Source organism: Lissotriton vulgaris, chromosome 3_1, assembly GCF_964263255.1.
Source record: "Lissotriton vulgaris chromosome 3_1, aLisVul1.2, whole genome shotgun sequence".
Taxonomy (NCBI): domain Eukaryota; kingdom Metazoa; phylum Chordata; class Amphibia; order Caudata; family Salamandridae; genus Lissotriton; species Lissotriton vulgaris.
In genome coordinates this window covers 1,941,140,230-1,941,163,760 of record NC_141689.1, presented here as the reverse complement: position 1 = coordinate 1,941,163,760, position 23,531 = coordinate 1,941,140,230, and the positions used below count along the sequence as shown (strand labels likewise).

The 23,531-nt window shown below is 44.8% G+C and overlaps 1 protein-coding gene across 2 annotated transcripts in view; it reads left to right on the top strand.

Moving 5' to 3' along the window:
- LOC147728656 (kynurenine/alpha-aminoadipate aminotransferase, mitochondrial-like) overlaps positions 1-23,531 on the top strand; it is a 486,130-nt gene that overhangs the window by 186,234 nt on the left and 276,365 nt on the right. For both annotated transcript variants that reach the window (XM_086962430.1, XM_086962432.1), the window contains exon 5: positions 18,418-18,492. In XM_086962430.1, coding sequence (XP_086818556.1) covers positions 18,418-18,492 — 75 coding nt within the window. The remainder of the gene's footprint in view (positions 1-18,417; positions 18,493-23,531) is intronic.

Sequence of the window (23,531 nt, the reverse complement as noted above, 5' to 3'; positions counted from 1 at the left end):
AAGGTAAAAATGACTATTTCAACTCCAAAGGGTGCAACAGTAGGGAAAGCGTTGGATAGCGGGAGGGTAAAAATTACTCTTCCCACTCCAGTGAGTGCAACAGTAGGAAAAGCGTTGGATAGCGTACAGGTAAAAATTACTATTCCAACTCCAGTGAGTGCAACAGTAGGGAAAGCGTTGGATAGCTTAAGAGTAAAAATTACTATTCTAACTCCAAAGGGTGCAACAGTAAGGAAAGCGTTGGATAGTGTAGGGGGTAAAATTACTATTCCCACTCCAGAGAGTGCGACAGTAGGGAAAGCGTTGGATAGCGGATGGGTAAAAATTACTCTTCCCACTCCAGTGAGTGCAACAGTAGGGAAAGCGTTGGATAGCGTAAGGGTAACAATTACTATTCCAACTCCAAAGGGTGCAACAGTAGGGAAAGCGTTGGATAGCGGGTGGGTAAAAATGACTATTCCCACTTCAGTGAGTGCAACAGTAGGGAAAGCGTTGGATAGCGTAAGGGTAAAAATTACTATTCCAACTCCAGTGAGTGCAACTGTAGGGAAAGTGTTGGATAGCATAAAGGTAAAAATTACTATTCCAACTCCAAAGGGTGCAACAGTAGGGAAAGCGTTGGATAGTGTAAGGAGTAAAATTACTATTCCCACTCCGGAGAGTGAAACAGTAGGGAAAGCGTTGGATAGCGGGTGGGTAAAAATTACTATTCCCACTCCAGTGAGTGCAACAGTATGGAAAGCGTTGGATAGCGTAGGGGTAAAAATTACTATTCCAACTCCAAAGGGTGCAACAGTAGGGAAAGTGTTGGATAGCGGGTGGGTAAAATTTACTATTCCCACTCCAGTGAGTGCAACAGTAGGAAAAGCGTTGGATAGCGTAAGGGTAAACATTACTATTCCAACTCCAGTGAGTGCAACTGTAGGGAAAGCGTTGGATAGCGTAAAGGTAAAAATGACTATTCCAACTCCAAAGGGTGCAACAGTAGGGAAAGCATTGGATAGTGTAAGGAGTAAAATTACTATTCCTACTCCGGAGAGTGAAACAGTAGGGAAAGCGTTGCATAGCGGATGGGTAAAAATTACTATTCCCACTCCAGTGAGTGCAACAGTATGGAAAGCGTTGGATAGCGTACGGGTAAAAATTACCATTCCCACTCCAGTGAGTGCAACAGTAGGGAAAGCTTTGCATAGATTAGGGGGAAAAATTACTATTCCAACTCCAAAGGGTGCAACAGTAGGGAAAGCGTTTAATAACATAGATTTTTATTGTTACATACTTCTAAATAATGTTTATATTTGAAATTTTTCAAATACATCAACATCAAAAAAACGATTAATGTTTAATAAAACTAATTACATTTCAATAATTTTTTGACTATAAATTAACAACAAACACCAATAAATAATAATTATTAAATATTAATCACCAAATAATACATAATAAAGAATAATTTATTTATCATAACAATAAAATATTATTTAAATTTAAAGCAATATTAAAAATTAAAAAACATTATACAAATTATTATTTTTAGAAAAAATAATGTTAAACAATTATTTAATTGTTTTTTCTAGTTATATAACATATTTACAAATTACAAATATTAATTAACAATTTAAAAAATAATTATCTATTAAAATAAATAATTACCAAATAATAATTTTTTAATACATTAATTATCCATAACTAAAAATGTATAAATATTTAAATATTTACAATAAAATTACTTTCCACCCTATTCCCCTATAAACCCACAACCCGCTCCAGTACTAAAACATAACATTTGATTAAAATTAACATTAATTACCAATTATATAATTAACTTATCAATTAAAATACTTAATTACCAATTAATAATTAATTACAAAATAAATTACACATAAAAAATATTTTATTAATTACAATTAAGTTACTTCCCACCCTATTCCCCTATAAACCCAGTACCCGCTCCAGTACTAAAACATATCATTTACTTATAAAAAATATATATAAAATTAATACACATATAATAATATTTATTTTAAATACTTAACTAAAACATATAACACATACATAATAAAAAAAATAAAAAAAAATATCGATATTAGTGTCGTCGAAATTAGTTACATCGATATATATGCTATCGATATTACTAACTTCGATATTACGTACATCGATATAAAGAATTTCGATATTACTTACCTTTGGGTCGATATTCTGTCCAACGATATTCTTGACATCGATATTCTGCACCTTCGATATTTCAAACACGATATTTTGGTAGGTCGAAATTTAAAACTCGATATTTTGACTGTGTACCGCACTACACACCTGCTCACAGAAGAGATCAGGGTACATCTGTTTTATTTAGCTGTTTTACATAATGTCCCATAAACCATTACCAGTTACAAGGTTAAAGAGCCTATTCCGATCTTTGAAATACATTAGTCTACATAAAATACACAGCAATATTAATTTCTGTTACCATAGCACTGAATCCTACATGAATGCTTCTATTAAACATTAATATGGTATAACAGATGAATATCTGTGCTAAGTATTCTAATCATAATTAGCCATTGTTACCATGTTTTAGGACTAAATGCACATGCACTCCTAAATGCATGATCCTTTCCTCTTTAAACCCGTTTATGGACGGTCCTAGTGCTCAGAGTCAAATATGCCAGTACATCCATTAAGTAAAAATGGGATGACCATGCAAAAAGATGCACTTCCTTACACAGTTGTTTTGATGGTGGCAAAGTTAGAACAATTTAGAAGTTAGAAGTGTTTCACATGTCTGCTTCCATTTGATTGAAAGTATGGCACACTGATATTGTTGATGCAAATAGAGGTTTCCCAAGAAGCATGCTGACCATGTTAGAACAAGAACCTTATATTTAGTGCAAAAGGAGCTGAAGCAATATTTTGTTTTTAGTCATTTTGTTTCATCTATTGATGCAACTGTTGCATGTTCTGAGTTGTCCATAAATCCTTCCTATACTTTGTGCTACAGCACTGCTGCAAGTCACAGGAACATACCTCACTTTTGCATCCTACTAGGCAGACCTGGTCCTTTAAGATACACTCAGAATTAGAAAGGACCATTTACTATGTGGTTGCATGAGGAGTAAATAGGCATGTCTTTACACTTTTTCTGAGCAGTCATGACTATAGGGAAACCTAGTAAGAGTGGCTCTTAACATACCCAATATGCTAAAAAGAACACAGCTAACATCTACAAATTGAGCTACGTTTGCCGAACTTGAGAGTTGGTTTCCTTTGGACTGTTGATGCCGTTTTTTGAGCCAGTGCGACTCCTTTTTAAGGAGCTGTAGGAGCGTAATTTTGCCGCCCTGCTTTCTTGTTGCCACGTAACGCATTCCACGTGTTTCATCTTCCCATTTATTTGGACAAGTGGACCCTGCGCGCTTGTGATTGCCCTTAATCAATCAATCAATCAAAGACATTTATAGAGCGCACTACTTACCCGTAGGGTCTCAAGGCGCTTGGGGGGGGGGGGGGGTGCCGTTACTGCTCGAACAGCCAGGTCTTGAGCTTCTTCCCGAAGGAGAGGTGGTCTTGGGTCAGGCGCAGGTCGGTCGGGAGGGAGTTCCAGGTCCTGGCGGCCAGGTAGGAGAAGGACCTTCCTCCTGTAGTCACTCTACGGATGTGTGGGACGGCGGCGAGGGCGTGGCTGGCTGATCGGAGGTGGCGTTTGGGAGCGTAGAAGTTGATTCGGTTGTTGAGGTAGCTCGGGCCTTGTTCGTGTAGGGCTTTGTGTGCGTGGGTGAGGAGACGGAAGGTGATTCTTTTGCTGACGGGGAGCCAATGCAGGTCTCTCAGGTGTCCGGAGATGTGGCTGTTACGTGGGATGTCGAGGATGAGTCTGGCTGAGGCGTTCTGGATCCGCTGAAGTCTCTTCTGGAGCTTGGCGGTGGTTCCGGCGTAGAGGGTGTTGCCGTAGTCCAGTCGGCTGGTGACGAGGGCCTGGGTGACGGTCTTCCTGGTCTCCGTGGGGATCCACCAGCAGATCTTCCGTAGCATGCGCAAGATGTTGAAGCACGCCGAGGAGACGGCAATGACTTGCTTGGTCATGGAGAGGGAGGAGTCCAGGATGAAGCCCAGGTTGCGTGCGTGGTTAGTCGGTTTGGGTGCGGTGCCCAGGGCGGGGGGCCACCAGGAGTCGTCCCAGGCGGTGGGCGTGGAGCCCAGGATGAGGACCTCCGTCTTGTCTGAGTTCAGTTTCAGGCGGCTGGTCATCATCCACTCGGCTACCTCCTTCATCCCTTCGTGCAGGTTGGCTCTGGCGGCGGCGGGGTCGTTGGTCAGGGAGAGGATCAGCTGGGTGTCGTCGGCGTAGGAGATTATGTTGAGGTTGTGTTGGTGTGCGATGGCCGCGAGGGGGCTCATGTAGACGTTGAAGAGGGTAGGGCTCAGCGAGGATCCTTGAGGGACACCGCAGATGACTTCGGTGGCTTCTGACTTGTACGGTGGTAGGCGGACTCTCTGCGTTCTTCCTTCGAGGAAGGAGACGATCCATTCCAGTGCCTTCTCCTGGATTCCGACGTTGCTGAGGCGGTGCACTAGGGTGCGGTGGCAGACAGTGTCGAAGGCGGCGGAGAGGTCTAGGAGGATGAGGGCCGCTGTTTCTCCGTTGTCCATCAGGGCTCGGATGTCGTCGGTGGCGGCAATGAGGGCGGTCTCGGTGCTGTGGTTGGCTCGGAAGCCGGACTGCGAGGGGTCGAGGGATCCGTTCGTCTCAAGGAAGGCGGCCAGCTGTTTGTTGACGGTCTTCTCAATGACTTTGGCTGGAAACGGGAGGAGCGAGATTGGGCGGTAATTCTTGAGTTCGTGGGGTCTGCTGTAGGTTTCTTGAGAAGAGCGCTGAGTTCGGCGTGCTTCCAGCTCTCGGGGAAGGTGGCGGTGTCGAAGGAGGTGTTGATGATGTCCCGCAGGTGGGGTGCGATGACAGCGTCGGCCTTGTTGAAGACGTGGTGAGGGCAGGGGTCGGTCGGAGATCCGGAGTGGACGGAGTTCATCATGCGGACAGTGTCTTCGGTGCTGATCGGAGTCCAGGCTCGAAGGGCGGCGGTGGGCGGCGTTGCTGTGGTCGTGGCGTGCGTCGGTTGGGTGCTGAAGCTGTTGTGTATGTCCGCGATCTTGTTGTGGAAGTAGGAGGCGAGGGAGTTGCAGAGATCTTGCGAAGGGGTGATGTCGTTGTTTCCGGCGTTGGGGTTGGAGAGCTCTTTCACGATGTTGAAGAGTTCCTTGCAGTTGTGTGCGTTGTTGTCAAGCCGGTCCTTGAATGCAGTTTTCTTGGCGGCGCGGATCAGTTGGTGGTGCTTCTGGGTGGCGAGTTTGAGGGTGGTCTTGTTGTCCGGTTAAGGGCCCCGGGCATTACTTTGAGAGGATTCCTTCCTTTTTGCCCTCCCCTGGTGGGAGTGGCGTGTTTATTGATAGTTTGTCTGCAAGTACCCCTGTCCTGATGAAGCCATAAAGAGTCTACTGGCGGAAAAGCGACCGCGACTGCGTCGACACTTTTGTGTAGAAGGAGTCCCCCCATCATTATTTGTATTTGTTTCAACTCCTTGCGCCTTGTATTTAGCCAGTTTTGTGAGAGAATTCTTTTCTCAGGCGCCAATAGGATTTCCTTTCTGATCTATATCACATAAGTGAGAGTGTATATATTTTGAGATAGGTTTCAATTACCTCTCTTAGGGTATGTCGTTGTTTATATATTGTATATGTTGTATATAATTGTTGTATATATGTATATTTTATGATCTGTTCTTCCTTGGATTAATTCTGTGTGCCACTTGTTCTTGTGATACGTTTATATGTCCATATACTTTTTGTTTAATTAGATTTATTTACATTAAGGTGTAAAGAACAAGATAATGTAATTTTTCTTGGATCCAACTAATAAATGTGAAATGTATCCCTTTATACCGTCTTTTCTACCTTCTCATCTTTTTGATGACCCCTGCTCCGGTATGGGAGGGTGATGTGGGCAGAACCCCTTCATTATAACCTACTACGTTTGCCACAGTCGGCATGCTTATCACAAGCCTCTCACAACCATGTTGACAACAAGTTACAGAAATTAGTATGTCAGAAGCCTTATTGATGGAACTCATGTTAGAAGCACACAGTAAGAAATGTTGCTGTGGTTCTGGAATTATGCCAAAGTGCAGGGTGATTGGCAGGCATGAACGCAAACCATTTGTCACCATTTGAGATTTGAAGTGGCTAACAGACAAAAAAATCCAATACACAAGTCGAAGACTTCTGCATAATGACTTCTCCTTTAGTTGCCATTGAGATGGCTGTCAACAAAGGAGGGTGAAAGAGTGTACTGGCTTGCTACACAAAATACCCCTTTCAATAATGTTCTCTACTCCCTCTCTATTCCTTTCTGTACCTGTTCTTAGCGTAGGGGAAAAATTGCTATTCCAACTCTAGAGAGTGCAACAGTAGGGAAAGCGTTGGAAGCGTAGGAGTAAAAATTACTATTCCCACTCCAGAGAGTGCAACAGTAGGGGAAGCGTTGGATAGCGTAGAAGTAAAAATTACTATTCTCACTCTAGAGAATGCAACAGTAGGGAAAGCGTTGGATAGCATAGGGGTAAAAATTACTATTCCCAGTCCAGAGAGTGCAACAGTAGGGAAAGCGTTGGATAACGTAGGGGTAATAATTACTATTCCCACTCCAGAGGGTGCAACAGTAGGGAAAGCATTGGATAGTGTAGAAATGAAATATAACATACTTATAAATAATCTTTCTAAATAAAATAATTTACATTTTTATTTTTAAATAACTACATCAGTTGCAAATCCCCATTGATAATTACTAAAAACATAATTACAATTAAATATTTAATTAACAATAAATTAACAATAAATATTAATTAATAAATATAAATAACCAAATAATATTGAACGCAACAATATTTTTCTAAACAAAAAACATATTAATAATTAAAAAATTAATTAACATTAAAAAAATGGTAAACAGTAAATTTATTTTTGAATACAAAGTATTTTGTAGAAAAAATTATTTACCAATTAATAAAATAAATTTCCAAATAATAAAAATTATTTAGCAATAAAAATTATTATTTACCAACTTCAAGAAAGGAATTACCAATTAAAATAATGAATTGGCAATTAAAAATTGTAATTAACAATTACAAACCTTAATTACCAATTAAAAAAATTAATTGCCAATTAAAAAATGTAATTACCAATTACAAACCTTAATAAAATAATTAATTAATTACCAATTATTATTTAATTAGAAATACAATAATTATCAATACCAATCAAAAATAAATAATTACTTAATTACAATTAATTTACTTCCCACCCAATTCCCCTATAAATCCACAACCCTCTACAGAACTTAAACGCAAAAATTAATTAAAATTAATTTACAATGACTAAAAATGTATAATTAATTTAATATAAATAAATTACTTTCCACAACCCGGTCCAGTACTAAAACATACAATTAAATTAAAAATTACATTTTTAATATATAATAAATAGTACACATATAATTTAAAACAAATAAAATACTTAACAAAAACATATATTACATACATATAAAATACATAATAAAATACATAACAACAAACAAATATCGATATTAGTAACATCGAAATTAGTGACATCAATATAATTGATATCGATATTACTAACTTCGATATTACTTACATCGATATAAAAAAATTCGATATTACTTACCTTAGGGTCGATATTCTGTCCAACGATATTCTTGACCTCGATATTCTTCACCTTCGATATTTACAACTCGATTTTACTGTAGGTCGATGTTAGGGAATTGATATTTTGACTGTGCACCGAAACAATCAATTTCCTTTGGTTGACCTTACATTAAGCCTCTCCCTGATGTCATTTTCATATGGAATGCCTTCAATTTGTCAATTGGGATGGACACTTGTAGGGAATGGAACAAATATATAACCCTTGGAAGCATGTGCATTTTCAGCACATTCATTCTTCCCAAACACAAAAGGTACAGAAAGCGCCATATTATTAGAATACCAAAAACATTTGCCTTTAATACTTGCTATTTTGCCTGTGCCCTCAAATGGAACGTATGTTGATTGTAGGAATCTAAAATGCTAAATTGGTGAAATGTAACCAACAAATGTACTTAAAGTAAGAATAAAAAGTGATTGATTGAGACTGAACTAGAAGTCTGGTACCCACATTGTGTTCAATTCTAATGTGTTATGGTCAAAAGAGAAGGATTGAGGAGAACAGTATTAGCAATTGTTCAGTTTTCTAACTAACTACTCAAATGGAACAAGTACCTTAAGTGATTGAGGTGCCAATGAGATCAGATTTATGTTTCTGATTTTAAAACCTAAAACAGCCTCAATTTTTTCTTTTTCCATCACCTCCTCCAGAGTGGTGTTCTAGATGGCCAGTCAATTTATGCATGGTGTAATCCATGAAGTGGCATATTTTTTAATCCGCAACCTCTTTTCCAATAGCTCCATTAGAAAGGTGAGACTACCTTTTAACTGTCCATCTTTAGTGCAGCGAGGCCGGGACTGATGCTGCGGCCTCTGTAAACACGCATAGTGTCCCAATCTCGGCAGCCTCCGGCTCAGCCACTTCCAGACTGTCGTGATCGCGCTCTCCCGGTGGACTCTTCCACAACCTCTTCATGGAGCCCCACTTGGAGTCTGCACCTCGGGGAGGCTCCCCGTTGCTGGGGAAGCATTCTGCAATACGGTGAGCCCGAGCCTGACGCTCCGGACCCTGAGAACACGCACAGAGTGCCCCGATCTCGGCACCCTCTATTTGGCTGCCTCTGCTCGGCAATTTCCAGACTCTGTCCTGCCGTGATCGCGCTCTCTCTTCTCCTACAACCTGGAGCCCAGTGGAGCCCCGCTTGGAGCTTGTGTCTCGCGGAGGATCCCCCCCTACCAGCGACTTGGTGTGCATTCCAGATGGCTGAGTTGGAGAGTTTTTAAGAAAGTTTTTGATATTACCTTCACTCGATTGCTGCTAAGGGCTGCCTGATCCCAAAACGAACGGCGACGCCTCACCATACCGAGGATCTCTGAGGACTGCAGTCTCTGTCTAGAGCCCACAGGAACATCTCTCTGCAATCTGTACCCCTCTCGTTGCCCTCCATAGAGTGACTGGTGCCTGGTCCTAAAATGGCGGCGCCTCGCCAGATCTCTGTTTTCCCTCACCACTGTCGCTGCACACTAGATTGATGATCAGTCAAAACTAATGACTATTTAAAAGTGACTCATACCCAGGTTCGGCCCAACTCTCACTGAAATCGGCTTGCTGCCTGACCCTAAGATGGAGGCGTTATGTGGACATTGTGATGGCCTCCCAATGCCGGACCTAAAATGGCGGCGTAGTAAATTCACATGACTACCCACACTCTGGCTAGCCCTTGAAATCGTCAATGCACTTAAACAGCCCGGCTAGTTGCTGAAGTCATACCCTGGCTCCCGAGCCCCATAAACCCATCTCCTTATTGCCTTTGCTGCACTGCTCTGAAACAGGATCCCAGTTCCCCCTGCGGTCCGATGAGCTTCTGACGCCTTCCATCCCCTGTCCGCCTTATCATCTCCCAGGACTGAGGCCTGCGACTGAACTAATCACCATAGCCCTACCCCTACACATGGCTTATTCTATTTATCGCTAGTCAACATAAGCGACACAATGCACAGCCAGTTATTTATTGCATTATGAATGATTGCTGCCCTCTTAGTCTGCATGTTTTAGTGCAATAGGGATTTAAAATCCTTGGTGTTTGCACAGATCTTTTTTTTTTTGCTCAAACAATTTTATTTATTTAAGAGAGAGTATACATAATTAAGGTACTACAGAATGTAATACATAAAAACCATCTTGAACAATAAATAATTAATACAAAAGAATAAATATGAATTTTATTATAAATAATGGATAAACCTTAATAAAAACAGATATATAAGAACCTACTCATGTCAATTCAGTTGTATTACAATTTGGTAAAAATAATTGATCCCACTAAAGATAAATACAAAGACATGCAAGATGAAAGAAAAGAAAAGAATAGTAAGATAGAGAACAAGAAAGAAAAAGAAGAAAAGAGAGAACGAGAAAGAGAGAAGGAAGAAATGAGAGAAAGAGAAAGATTGAAAGGGACTCCAGACTTACTAAATGAAAGGGAAAATCAATCAGCGGTGAAAAAAGGATGCTGAGCTACCAGACCCTGAGAAGCTAAATGGATATATTTGTCAAGCGATCTCCATACACTAGAAGAGATAAAAGGGGTATATTGTCCCTCCTTCACCGAGATGTGAGCACCGCGGAGAAACAATACCCATGCCCACCATGTGTGATATGATAAGGAATTAAATGATTTCCATTCTGATAAAATAATTTTCACAGCTACGGATAACAATAGTTCCAGGAGTTTTAGTGTTCAAAATATTTTATTGATATTTTTATATAGATAATACATAAAAATAATACAAAAAATATTTCAATAAGGCAAAAATACCTAAAAACAAATTACAAATAAGCTATCAATATATATAAATAAATTGTAGTAGGTAAATAGAATAACAATTTCATGTGAAAGTAAAAGGGAAGGGAAGGGATAATTACACAATTGGAGCAATAAGTATTGACGGAGCTACTATAACAAAACAATAGCATCAATAGAAGATATATTTATCCGAAACGGCAATATTATACACACATTACTTAATATTTAAATATATATCAACAGGCAACCAAAACAATTGAAAAGAGATCGAATTATGAAAAATCCCCTTCATAGATAGTTGAGCACCTCTTCATGTAAAAAGAACCCATGATCACCATGCATGAACAGATAATGAAGAACTATCTTTCCAACAATAAGTCATAGATTTCAATGCTGCTGAAATCAGAAAATTGAAAACTTTACTTTCTAAAACATTTAAATTTTGTAATAAAATTGTAGACTTGCAAATCAGCACTTGATGAGAAATATCTCCTTGAATTTTTAAAATCTTTGTTATAATATCCCAAACATCTGCCCAAAACTGAAAAATTAATGGACAATCAAATAATATATGCTGTTATGTGCCCGGTTGTAATTTACAATGCCAACTATCTGGAGAAGGCAGGAGTTTAGCATGGAATAAACGAGATGGGCCCATAATCGATTAAGTAAAATATTAGAGTTTGTTTTATAAAGTGAAACAGGAAGCCAACCAGATATGCCATTAAGCCATATATCTTGCCATGTTTCAGTAGATAAAGAAAGTGACAGCTCATTATTCCAAAAAGTGGAAAGCATATTTATATTGCTACCAAGAGTGTCTGATAACTTTTTATATAAAATAGAAACACCATTAGAAGAAGAAGAAACCATTTGAATGTAAATTGATAAATCAGCAGCAACATTAGAGGGAATAGCATTTGGAAAAGAATCTAAAATTGAATTGCATAAATATTGGTATTTGGTAATATTGGATCAAGATAAACCAAATCTGAATTGTAAAGTTTCAAACAAAATGAAAGTATTATTGGTATACACATCTAAAAAATGCCGGCTTTATTCCATGAAGACCAAAAATTAACATTTCTATTCAATTTGATGACATTACTATACCAAAGTGAAATATCTTCAGTATTATTCATGGGGGAAAGAAAAATGGAGTCTAAATCATTAAACATCATTTTAGTAGATTTAATAATAGCTGCTTTATGAAAAAGTTATGTAGTATTAGACATTGTTATCAAAGAAGAAAGTGGGTGAGGATTTACTAAAGATTTCTCAATAGATAACCAAGCAGGTGGGTTATTTAATAAAGAATGAGTAAACCAAAGTGAACTTTGTTTTAAAATGAAGGCGTTCTGATAAAGAAAAAAATCAGGTATGCTAAAACCAGCATTACGTTTGGGAATTTTTAATAGTTTGTAACCAATACGAGGTGATTTGTTGTTCCATAAAAACTTAGATAAGGATTTATCAATATCTTTATAAAATTTCAATGGGAATTGAGTCAGGAGTATTGCAAGGGTATAAAAGAATTTAGGCTCTAAAGTCATTTTTATAGATTCCAATATACCCCACCATGAAAGATGTAGGGACGACCATTTAGATGTTTTGTCTTTGATATAATTTAAGAGAAATTCACAATTCAAATTAATTGTTGATTTTATGTATGTAGAAAATAAAATCCCAAGATAATTCAGTCTACTCTTTTGCCAAATTATACCATTCATGGGAAGCATATCAGGAGTACAATATATATTTAAAGGGAAACATTCTGTTTTGTTTGCATTTAAAGTATAACCAGAAACAGGGTCACTAATGAATAAAAGCACATCGTCCGCATATGCAAGGGATTTAACAAGAACATCTTTAATAGAGATTCCCTTAATCTCATCACATTTTCTAATTGAAGAAAGGAAAGATCCAGGAGTTTTAAATCTAACTCATCTAAAGGAAGTAGAGGTGAAGCTGCCCAAGGACCCAACAAAACTAAAGGAAAGGAAAGCTCAAACTGGACGTTAAAAATTAGTAATGAATGCTTATGAATTAACTTCCAAAACACTTGGAGAAGAGAGCATTAAAAAAACATATGTTATGGGGTATCAGCAGCACTTTTACAGTTCCAGCAAAGATCATCATCTTTAAGTTTAGGTGGATACAGACGAGCAGGGGTCCAATGCAGAAGATTAATAGTGAATAATTTTGATTGAATCAGAGAAGGAGCAACTTTATTACATAGGGAACATTTCCCAATGATTTTCCAAGTGTCTGGTGTAATATGTTTGAATACATCAGCATCAATGTGGTGTATCCATTTGAGCTGAGTAACCGTAGAAAGCGATGACGGAGTAGTGAACAAAAACGTATATATCCTTTAAGCAATATGTCCTGCCTTACCCCAAAGCTGTGGGAGAGAAACAATATGTGAATCTGGATGAAAAATACTCTTGGACAAAGCTACCTTAATTTTAAGGAATTAATAGAAATCAATATTATTGAGCTTATATACTGAGTCTAACGAAGAGAAAGGTAAAGGTTCATTGTTAACACAGATCTTTTTAACATCAATTGCCTTCATAGCTGCTGTGATCAAAGGCAGGTTAAAAAACACAGCACTTTGCAATTGTATACATGCTCACATCATGGACAAGGCATATATATACCTTGATGTGGGGCCATTTTAATGTATTTTTTAATCATTTTAGCCACCAGTCTTTTGAAGCAGTCAACTGGCTTGTGAAATGTTAGTTTGTATCTTCTGATTTACACTAGACTTAGCACATTCATGTCTACACAGCATAGCACGTTACAAATTAGTGAAGTACTGCAAATACCAGGGTTGCATTATGCTGTTTTGCAGGTGTCAACAGATTTAGGGCCCGATGTAGGTAGCCAAATACCGGTTGGTAACGGCCAAAAATCGGTAATTTCGGCCATTACCGACCGGTATATGAGCATCGAGATGTATGTGACTAAAAACGTACCGAATCGTTAAATACCAGTCGGTAAAACACCGAATCGGTATTAAACGAATCGGAATTTACCGATTCGGAAATTAAGAAATGGTAAATATCCGAATCGGAAAATACCGAATTCATATTTACCGAGTCGGTAAATAAGAAATGGTAAAAATGGCTTGTTGATATGTAGCAAATTCAAAAAATACTGATTTTCATGAAAATCGGTATTTAAGAATCAGTATTTACCATGGATTGGGAGCAGGTGGAAACCAGGAACAGGATATATAAGAAGGCCCCAAAATGCAACTGTGCAACCACAATGGCGGCGTTTTACGTATTGCAAGGCGGCTACGGATACAGGCAGCAGGAGAGAGGGTCTGGCTAAGGAAGGAGCAGGTGTATAGGCAGAGGATCACCCTCTTCCAACTGACTGAAGCTGAGATCCTGCAAAGGTACCGACTCCACCCCAGAACCATCCTGGACTTGATTGGGGACCTCCACCCATATCTGGAACACCCAACCCCAAGAGCACACGCTATCCCACACCATGTGCAGGTGCTGTGCTGCCTACACCTTCTTGCCTCTGGTAGCTACCAGCACGTGATAGCCACAGTAGGTGGGGTGTCTCAGAGCTGCCTGTCATGGTTTTTCAGAAAATTCCTAGACGCCATGATGCAGAGGATGGAACACTACATCGAGTTCCCTGACACACCTGCAGAACTTGCAAGGACGAAAACCAATTTCCACCCCAGAACCATCCTGGACTTGATTGGGGACCTCCACCCATATCTGGAATACCCAACCCCAAGAGCACACGCTATCCCACACCATGTGCAGGTGCTGTGCTGCCTACACCTTCTTGCCTCTGGTAGCTACCAGCACGTGATAGCCACAGTAGGTGGGGTGTCTCAGAGCTGCCTATCATGGTTTTTCAGAAAATTCCTAGACGCCATGATGCAGAGGATGGAACACTACATCGAGTTCCCTGACACACCTGCAGAACTTGCAAGGACGAAAACCAATTTCTATCAACTTGCCCAGTTCCCGCACATCTTAGGCTGTATCGATGTGACGCACATCCCACTGTGCCCACCTGCAGCAACTGAACACATATATAGAAACCGGAAGTCCACACATTCTATCAATGTGCAGGTGATATGCAAGGCTGGCAACATAATTACGGACATTGTAGCCAAATATCCAGGGAGTACCCACAACTCCTACATATTCACCAACAGTGGAATATACAGATGCCTTGTGGCTGGTGATTTTGGTGATGGATACCTGCTGGGTAAGTATGTGTGAGACACCCTGATAGTCCATGCAGAAGGAAACATAAAGAGAATGTGACTAATCAAAATTTCATTTTCTACCCAGGTGACAGTGCATATGCCCTGCGGTCATTTGTGCTCACCCCCTACCTGAACCCATCCACCATGAGCGAAATGCAGTATAACATGGCACACAGAACAACACGTTGCGTGGTGGAACGCACTTTTGGACTGCTGAAAAGTAGATTTAGGTGCCTCCATTAGAGTGGAGGTGCACGGCAATACACGCCAATTATCTGTTGCAAGATAATAGCTACCTGCGCCATGCTGCACAATCTTGCCACCAAGGAGGGCAGAGATTGAACTAACATATCATGAGGACATAGATGATGGGAATGTACAAGCCGATCACACTACAGCAGGAGCAGCACCTGCAACAGATGGTAGACTGCGACGCGCAGAAATCACCAACAGATACTTTTAATAGAGTGATGACACACAGGCATGTTCATGTCTTGAAACACTCACTTTAATATGCACTACTGCACTATTCAAGACCACAATAATCAAATTAAATTCACTTTGCACACTGGGTGGCCAAAGTTAAAATCACTGTGACCTGTCCTGTGTTCATTATGATCTCTTAATGTTTGCGCTTACGCGTGATGTTGTTGGAGCCACAGGGCTGGGGGTCAACCTGCGCAGTGGAAGCGGTGTCATCTACATAGAGTCTGCTGCTCGGACGAATGTCCCGTACAGGCGTGCTGGCTCCACTCCTGCTTGTGGACTTCTCTGTGTCCCCTACACACGTGTTATTAGCAGTGGCTGTCTGCTGTGTCAGCATTACCTCCATAGCAGAGGTCACCCTCCCCATCCCCCTGGACAAGTCACTGCAGCAGTGCACAATTTCAGTCTGCATGGTCACTGACCGGCTGCATAGCAGTGTGGTAGAAGTAGCCAGACGGTTAATTGACTGATTCAGTTGCTGTACCTCGCGCCTATACCAGCGCCTTTCTTGGTGGTCACTCTCCAGCCTGTCACAGAGGGAACCCATGTGCACACCCATGTCCCTCACCCCCTCTGCCATGGACTCCATTCCCTTTGCCATGGCACTTACCCCCCGATCGATGTCTGACATCCTGCTGTTCAGGATGCACACCTGTCTGTGCACTGCCAGGATCCCTTTGGCCTGCATGTGCTGCACCCTCACCATTGTGGCTTCCAGCCCAGCAAATACCCCCTGCACATTCTGCCCCTCATCCTGCTCACGTGTCCTACGGCCACGTTCACTTGCACGGCCAGATCCCATTGACCCCTGTTGGCCTGTGTCGCCAGCCAGTGGTGGTGTGCTCGGTCTGGGTGCCTACACCACTTCCTCATCAGAGCTTTCCATGATTCTTAATGGTAGTACATCCTGCCTCCTTGGCCTCACATGCACAGGGGACCCAGAGCTTGGTGTTGTGGCACCTGTAGGTGCTGCCGGAGTCTGTGTCTCGAACAGCAGGGGCGACAGTGGCTGTGCAGTGGTGTCTTGCTCCGTTGCTGTGGGTGCGTGTGTCTGGGTTGTGTCCTCAGGGACAGTACTAGCTCCGGCTGTGTCTGTTGGCTTCTCCCTCTGTGCCATTGTTGGTGCACTTGACTCCCCTCCCTGCGCTGCTCTGCGCTATGACTCTCCTGTGGAGAGACATGGACAATGATCAGCTGTGTGTTTTCATCACACATAATCCTACTACACATTTTCATATGCCTCAATTGGTTGTGTATGGGGAGTGTGGCATGGCATGCAGTGTTCAGTGTTGGCAGCTTTGATGTATGTACCTATGACTACAACTACCATGATGCATTGCTGGTGACTACTGTCATGTGTGCTGGATTGTGAGTGAGTCACCCACATTGGGGAAAGGGCCAGGGAATGGGTGGGGTACATGTCCATGCATCTTACCTTTTTTTCTTGCAGCTCTGGCTGAGCTATCAGCATCCCCAATCCTGTGTATGCTCTCAGGCTCCATGGTGGATTCCAAAAGCTGCTCCAGTTCTGTGAGGCTTGGTGCACGGATCTTCCCCCCACCTGTGGCTGCTGATTCCTTCCTATGGGTGGCAAGCTTCTTTTTGGTGGTGATCCTCAGATCATACCACCTTTTCACTCCCAGGGCATTGACTTTGCTCTGTATTGCCAGCCAGATGTCCCTCTTTACAGACTCTGCTACTTGCAGAGACTGTCTCCCAAACAGCTGACTATAATGCTGCCCAACCTCCTCCACCAGCACCTGGAGCTCAGTTGGGCTGAATTTCACCTTCTTCTTTCTGTCACCTCCATCCTTTTGTGCCTCCTGGGACTCCATGGTATAGCTATGCTGGGCTCAGTGCAGCCTACTCCTCTGTCTCACCTCCAGCTCTCTCTGCAGTTCTGTTGCTCTGAACCTGCATGGGTGTGGCCACCTCCAGGTACTGGGGTGTGGTACTTGCATCTGATTGGTTGGATTCTTTGAGGCTTTGTTGTGGGGTGTGGTGGGTGTCCCTGATTGGTTCACTGGCTCACATTTCATGTATTCGAATTTTCAAGATCGGATTTTTCCGAATCGGTAAATACCGATTCGGTAATATCCGATTCGGTGTCTCCCATTCATTCCTATGGGACTGGAGGCCCATAGGGGGGAATGGGTGTTACCGATTCAGAGATTTCCGAATCGGTGATTACTGATTCGGTATTTACTGAGTGTGGATACCGAATGTTACCGAATCGTTTTTTTTTACCGATTATTTACCTACATGTGGTTTTCCGGTTCATAAATACCGATTCGGTATCATTCGGTATTTACGAACCGGTAAAAATAAATTACCTACATCGGGCCCTTAATTAATTGTATCGACCAGCCTTAGAAACTTTTGGGTAAAATTGTGGACATGCTGAACTTTCTTTGTATTATGTTATAGCAATTACGAATCTGCACTTTATACTTGTAATCGAGATTTGTTTTTATCTGTTTCTAAGCACATCGTAAATAAGAAACGTGTTTGACTTGTACATTTCTTTTGAAAACTTGTTTGTACTTTAACAGACTCGACTGTCTAAATAAAGAGAAAAAAACTTGCCATTGAACAATAGGGGTGACTCTGCCTTTCTCCCAGTGTTCAGACAACCACAATCCAATTGTGGGGGTAACTCCAAGACGTGGGGAATACCGTGGATGATAACTTGTACTTTTGGAAAACAGGAATTACAGGGGGAATCTGTAATTCAGCACCAGATTTCCCTGATAATTCCTCATTTACCCTCAGAGTTTCACCTGGAGATTTTTCCCACATGGTGCAGGTGAAGTCCCCGCATGAAATACACTGGATATGTGGTAGATCCACAGATGTCATAATTTCGAAGAGGTTGGCAGATCCTGTTAAAGGGGCTGTCGCAATTACGCCTGCACTTGTGGTGCTCCAGATAACGGGAACCCTTATTAATCGTCTCGGCAACAGTCGTGTCATATGCCTTGCAGAAATGTCAAGGCCCGACTGCCTCGCGTTTTCATTATGATAGTCTTTGACCGTAAATCGGATGTTCATACTTCTAGAAACATCACCAGCATGCACATAATAGTTCAGTTTTTGTACTAAACAGAATCAGAATGCAGGCCATATGTTAACTATTCGACAATGCTTTTTCCCCTTTGTGCAGGTGTTTGAGATGCTGGTTAGCCCTGGAGACAACATTCTTGTAAGCGACCCTGTCTTTGAAGGAGCCCTCAGAGTGGTGAGTTATACGTGAGAGTGAAGGTGAACAAAAGAGTGGATGTTCACAGTGGAGTTACAGTATTCCACTAAATTTGAAGCAGAACATCTATATAAAAAATAACGTTTCTATCAGAGTTACCTGTAATAATTCTCAAAGAAAAAATAGGGGTAAAAAGAAAAAGCACATCGGTTTTATGTTTTGCACATGTTTATCCACTGATGTAGTAACAACCTTGGCTGGCGATAATTAAGAGCATGACAATAGGCATGGAGTTTTCTGTGTCATGAGCGAGTATTACCACATGCTGGATGTAATATTATAGCTATAAGTAAATTGATTTACCACTTTTCTCTAAATGAGTCCATCCATGGTAAAGTCTAAATTCGTCTACTTTTCAAATAAGTAGCCTAATCAAAGCATATACTTTCATCACAATGGGATTTAGACAAGTTCCAAGAATGAGCAATTATTAGCGGGTGCCGCTCGTGAGAGGAGTTGGATTGTTGCCTGCTTTCTTTGCCACAGGAGTGGCTGGGCGCTACTACCAGTTGGGGGATTGCTGACTCCTGGACCGGCCGCAGTGGAGGTGAGAGGCGGAGGCGAGCGGGACTGCGAGGACCAGCAGTCCATCTGGCAGCGCCAGCTGGTTCCTCTTCCCGCCGCGCCTCGCGCCCCCTCCCAGTGCCACGCCCCCCTGCCTGCGAGTGCTCTTTACTCCTCGCGGCCCCCGCTCCGCGGGTGCCGCTCGTGAGAGGAGTTGGATTGTTGCCTGCTTTCTTTGCCACAGGAGTGGCTGGGCGCTACTACCAGTTGGGGGATTGCTGACTCCTGGACCGGCCGCAGCGGAGGTGAGAGGCGGAGGCGAGCGGGACTGCGAGGACCAGCAGTCCATCTGGCAGCGCCAGCTGGTTCCTCTTCCCGCCGCGCCTCGCGCCCCCTCCCAGTGCCACGCCCCCCTGCCTGCGAGTGCTCTTTACTCCTCGCGGCCCCCGCTCCGCGGGTGCCGCTCGTGAGAGGAGTTGGATTGTTGCCTGCTTTCTTTGCCACAGGAGTGGCTGGGCGCTACTACCAGTTGGGGGATTGCTGACTCCTGGACCGGCCGCAGCGGAGGTGAGAGGCGGAGGCGAGCGGGACTGCGAGGACCAGCAGTCCATCTGGCAGCGCCAGCTGGTTCCTCTTCCCGCCGCGCCTCGCGCCCCCTCCCAGTGCCACGCCCCCCTGCCTGCGAGTGCTCTTTACTCCTCGCGGCCCCCGCTCCGCGGGTGCCGCTCGTGAGAGGAGTTGGATTGTTGCCTGCTTTCTTTGCCACAGGAGTGGCTGGGCGCTACTACCAGTTGGGGGATTGCTGACTCCTGGACCGGCCGCAGCGGAGGTGAGAGGCGGAGGCGAGCGGGACTGCGAGGACCAGCAGTCCATCTGGCAGCGCCAGCTGGTTCCTCTTCCCGCCGCGCCTCGCGCCCCCTCCCAGTGCCACGCCCCCCTGCCTGCGAGTGCTCTTTACTCCTCGCGGCCCCCGCTCCGCGGGTGCCGCTCGTGAGAGGAGTTGGATTGTTGCCTGCTTTCTTTGCCACAGGAGTGGCTGGGCGCTACTACCAGTTGGGGGATTGCTGACTCCTGGACCGGCCGCAGTGGAGGTGAGAGGCGGAGGCGAGCGGGACTGCGAGGACCAGCAGTCCATCTGGCAGCGCCAGCTGGTTCCTCTTCCCGCCGCGCCTCGCGCCCCCTCCCAGTGCCACGCCCCCCTGCCTGCGAGTGCTCTTTACTCCTCGCGGCCCCCGCTCCGCGGGAGCCGCTCGTGAGAGGAGTTGGATTGTTGCCTGCTTTCTTTGCCACAGGAGTGGCTGGGCGCTACTACCAGTTGGGGGATTGCTGACTCCTGGACCGGCCGCAGCGGAGGTGAGAGGCGGAGGCGAGCGGGACTGCGAGGACCAGCAGTCCATCTGGCAGCGCCAGCTGGTTCCTCTTCCCGCCACGCCTCGCGCCCCCTCCCAGTGCCACGCCCCCCTGCCTGCGAGTGCTCTTTACTCCTCGCGGCCCCCGCTCCGCGGGTGCCGCTCGTGAGAGGAGTTGGATTGTTGCCTGCTTTCTTTGCCACAGGAGTGGCTGGGCGCTACTACCAGTTGGGGGATTGCTGACTCCTGGACCGGCCGCAGTGGAGGTGAGAGGCGGAGGCGAGCGGGACTGCGAGGACCAGCAGTCCATCTGGCAGCGCCAGCTGGTTCCTCTTCCCGCCGCGCCTCGCGCCCCCTCCCAGTGCCACGCCCCCCTGCCTGCGAGTGCTCTTTACTCCTCGCGGCCCCCGCTCCGCGGGTGCCGCTCGTGAGAGGAGTTGGATTGTTGCCTGCTTTCTTTGCCACAGGAGTGGCTGGGCGCTACTACCAGTTGGGGGATTGCTGACTCCTGGACCGGCCGCAGCGGAGGTGAGAGGCGGAGGCGAGCGGGACTGCGAGGACCAGCAGTCCATCTGGCAGCGCCAGCTGGTTCCTCTTCCCGCCGCGCCTCGCGCCCCCTCCCAGTGCCACGCCCCATTGTCATACTTAGGAGTACCTACCCACGCGCGCAGCGGGACGCGCGCGGGGCGGTCACCGGGGCGAAGACCGGGCAAAGAGCGGGCCGTTCTAGGCCGTTAGAGGCCGGGAGAGACCGGACCGGGCCCCCTCTCTAACGACTCCGCCAAACTGCCCCATTATCCACCCTAGTATGACGTCCAGAGCCCTAAGGAGCAAGTCTGTCCAACATGGCGCAAGTACTTTGGATAAATTTTTCCCCAAGGCAAGTTCCCAAATCAGTAAGTGCCATTCATCCATGGACTCTCACTCTGAGTTGGGCCCTGAAAGTGTGTTCCTGGACCCTGGGGAATCTGCCTCAAATGACGCTAGCATACCCTTCACTATGGACGCTACCCATATGTCATTGCTGGACAGTATCGATCAGACCATCGAGTCGGTTCTTCAGCAGTTAAGATCTCCTGTAACGCAGAGGGTCCTAGATTCCCCACGGCCATTGGGGACTTCCGACCATTCTGCCATCTTGGATAATACGGGTCCAAACACGCTGGAAGCGGGGCAAACGGTCCTGTCATCAGACCCTGTAGATGGTGGGGTGGTACAGCCTCTAAAAAGAAAAAGGCCTAGTGAAACAAAGAGGGTAAAAAGGACAAAGATTGATGTTACTGATCAATCTCTCGAAGAAAGTACAGACATTTCGGCTTCCCCAGAGCTTATTACAACAGGGTCTGGGTTGGACTCTATGGCCTCGCCAGCTCCTGTGCTATCTCCAGTGGCGGCGGGTCCATTTATCTTCGGTGGGGTATCCTCTTCTAACAGTTCGGACCTAGCAATTAATTCAATCACAGATATTATTAAGAATCTGTTATCCCCCATCCTAGCTAGACTAGAGGCTATAGAAAATCTACTTCAGGCCCGGGAAAATACCCAAACTAGGAAAAGCCCCGGTATAGCCTCAAATGCTCCTGTAGCTTCTGGGGAACTACTTGGGACTAGTTCACTCCCTTCTACACTGCCCCAGGTCTCCAGTAGGGTATCGCTGAATGCAAATGGTGCGTCTACTTCCCAGTCGCGCACCTTGTTAAATCCAGCACCTAGGCCCCCTGTTCCGGCCCCCAGGAGATCTAAGTTACCCCCTGTGCCACACTCTGTGCTGCAATCTAGGGCGACAGTGGGTCTTACTAACGCCCCGGGCGATGGTCCTGTACCCCCCACTGATAGGCGCAGGGTGGTTAACCTGCCCCCAGAAGCTGTTCCATATACGGCAATTATGGTGGGAGTTCCTGAGCTACCGGGCGGTGCTAGGGAGTCCCAAGACTCCCTACGCAATAAGGCTATTAGCTGGCTCAGTATTAATAGACCGCTGCCTCCAAACTTGAAGGGTGAGGTCCTGATGGCAAGGAGGATTCCTTGGATAGGCTCTACTGTAAAGAACAGGCCAGGGGATTGTATCATCCTAAGTTTTAGGAGCCCTCATGTTGCAAATTACATCTGCAACTGGCTTGTAAGGCCTGATCAGTCTAAAATTGAACTTGTACCCCTTTCACACTTCTATCCCAATGGTAGCAACACGGCGGGGGGGTCTGAGAAGGGGTGGACTAGGGTGGGTTTTGCTATAGATGGCTCTCGCTATAGACCTAGGCACCCCCTACCAACTGTCCAGGCAAACTTTATACATCATAACAGGTTCTCCTGTTTGGACCAGGTCGATTGACCACAAACCAGGCCAATCTCGCCTGGTCCTGGGAAGATGGTGGAGGACGTGCAAAGATGTGTGGGACTAGGCATGGCCCCCATGTTGGGACCAACCCGGGTGAACACCGCTAGCGAGCGAGGGGCTGCTGCAGACGGCAATTTGTGTCAATTGGGTTCTCTACCCAACATCGGGTCTGCCCTTTCTCTGCAGACAGGGGCTGTGGAGCGGGCCGGGCTTGCCGTTACTGCGGGCAGCGGAAATAGTTCCCGAGACGCTGTCCCACCCATGGTCTCTCCACAACCTCTGGCTGGAGCCCAGGGCACCTTGCCACTTGACCCAGGTCTGAGAATTCTCTCCTGGAATGTGGCAGGAATTGCGAACAAGGAAGGCTCTCCAGACTGGGATTGCCTGGTAGGTGGTTGTGACATACTCCTCCTTCAGGAAACCTGGGCGAGGGCCACTCAGCCCAGGAAAGGGTTTGAAGTGTTTGAAGTCCCTGCCAAATGGGCAGGGAGGGGGAGGCCATCAGGTGGCCTGGCTATCTGGATTGCGAGCCACACTGGGTGCCAGGCGGAGCAGGTTTATACGTGCTCGCAGGACATCCAGTGCGTGCGGCTCACGTGGCCTGGTAAAACTCCGTGGGCCATTGTTAACGTCTACTCGCGTCCAGTCGCCCCGCCAAACGAATCACCAACCCTAAATGATCTGGCTACCTTCCTGGGCCAGCTACCGGCTGACCTCAAGGTGGTGCTTGGAGGAGACTTCAACTGTCACTTTGAACCCCTGGAAGGCCTATTGGATGGTGCCCTTACGGCTGAGGATGACTATTGGGGGGTTCCACCGTCATCTTCTCC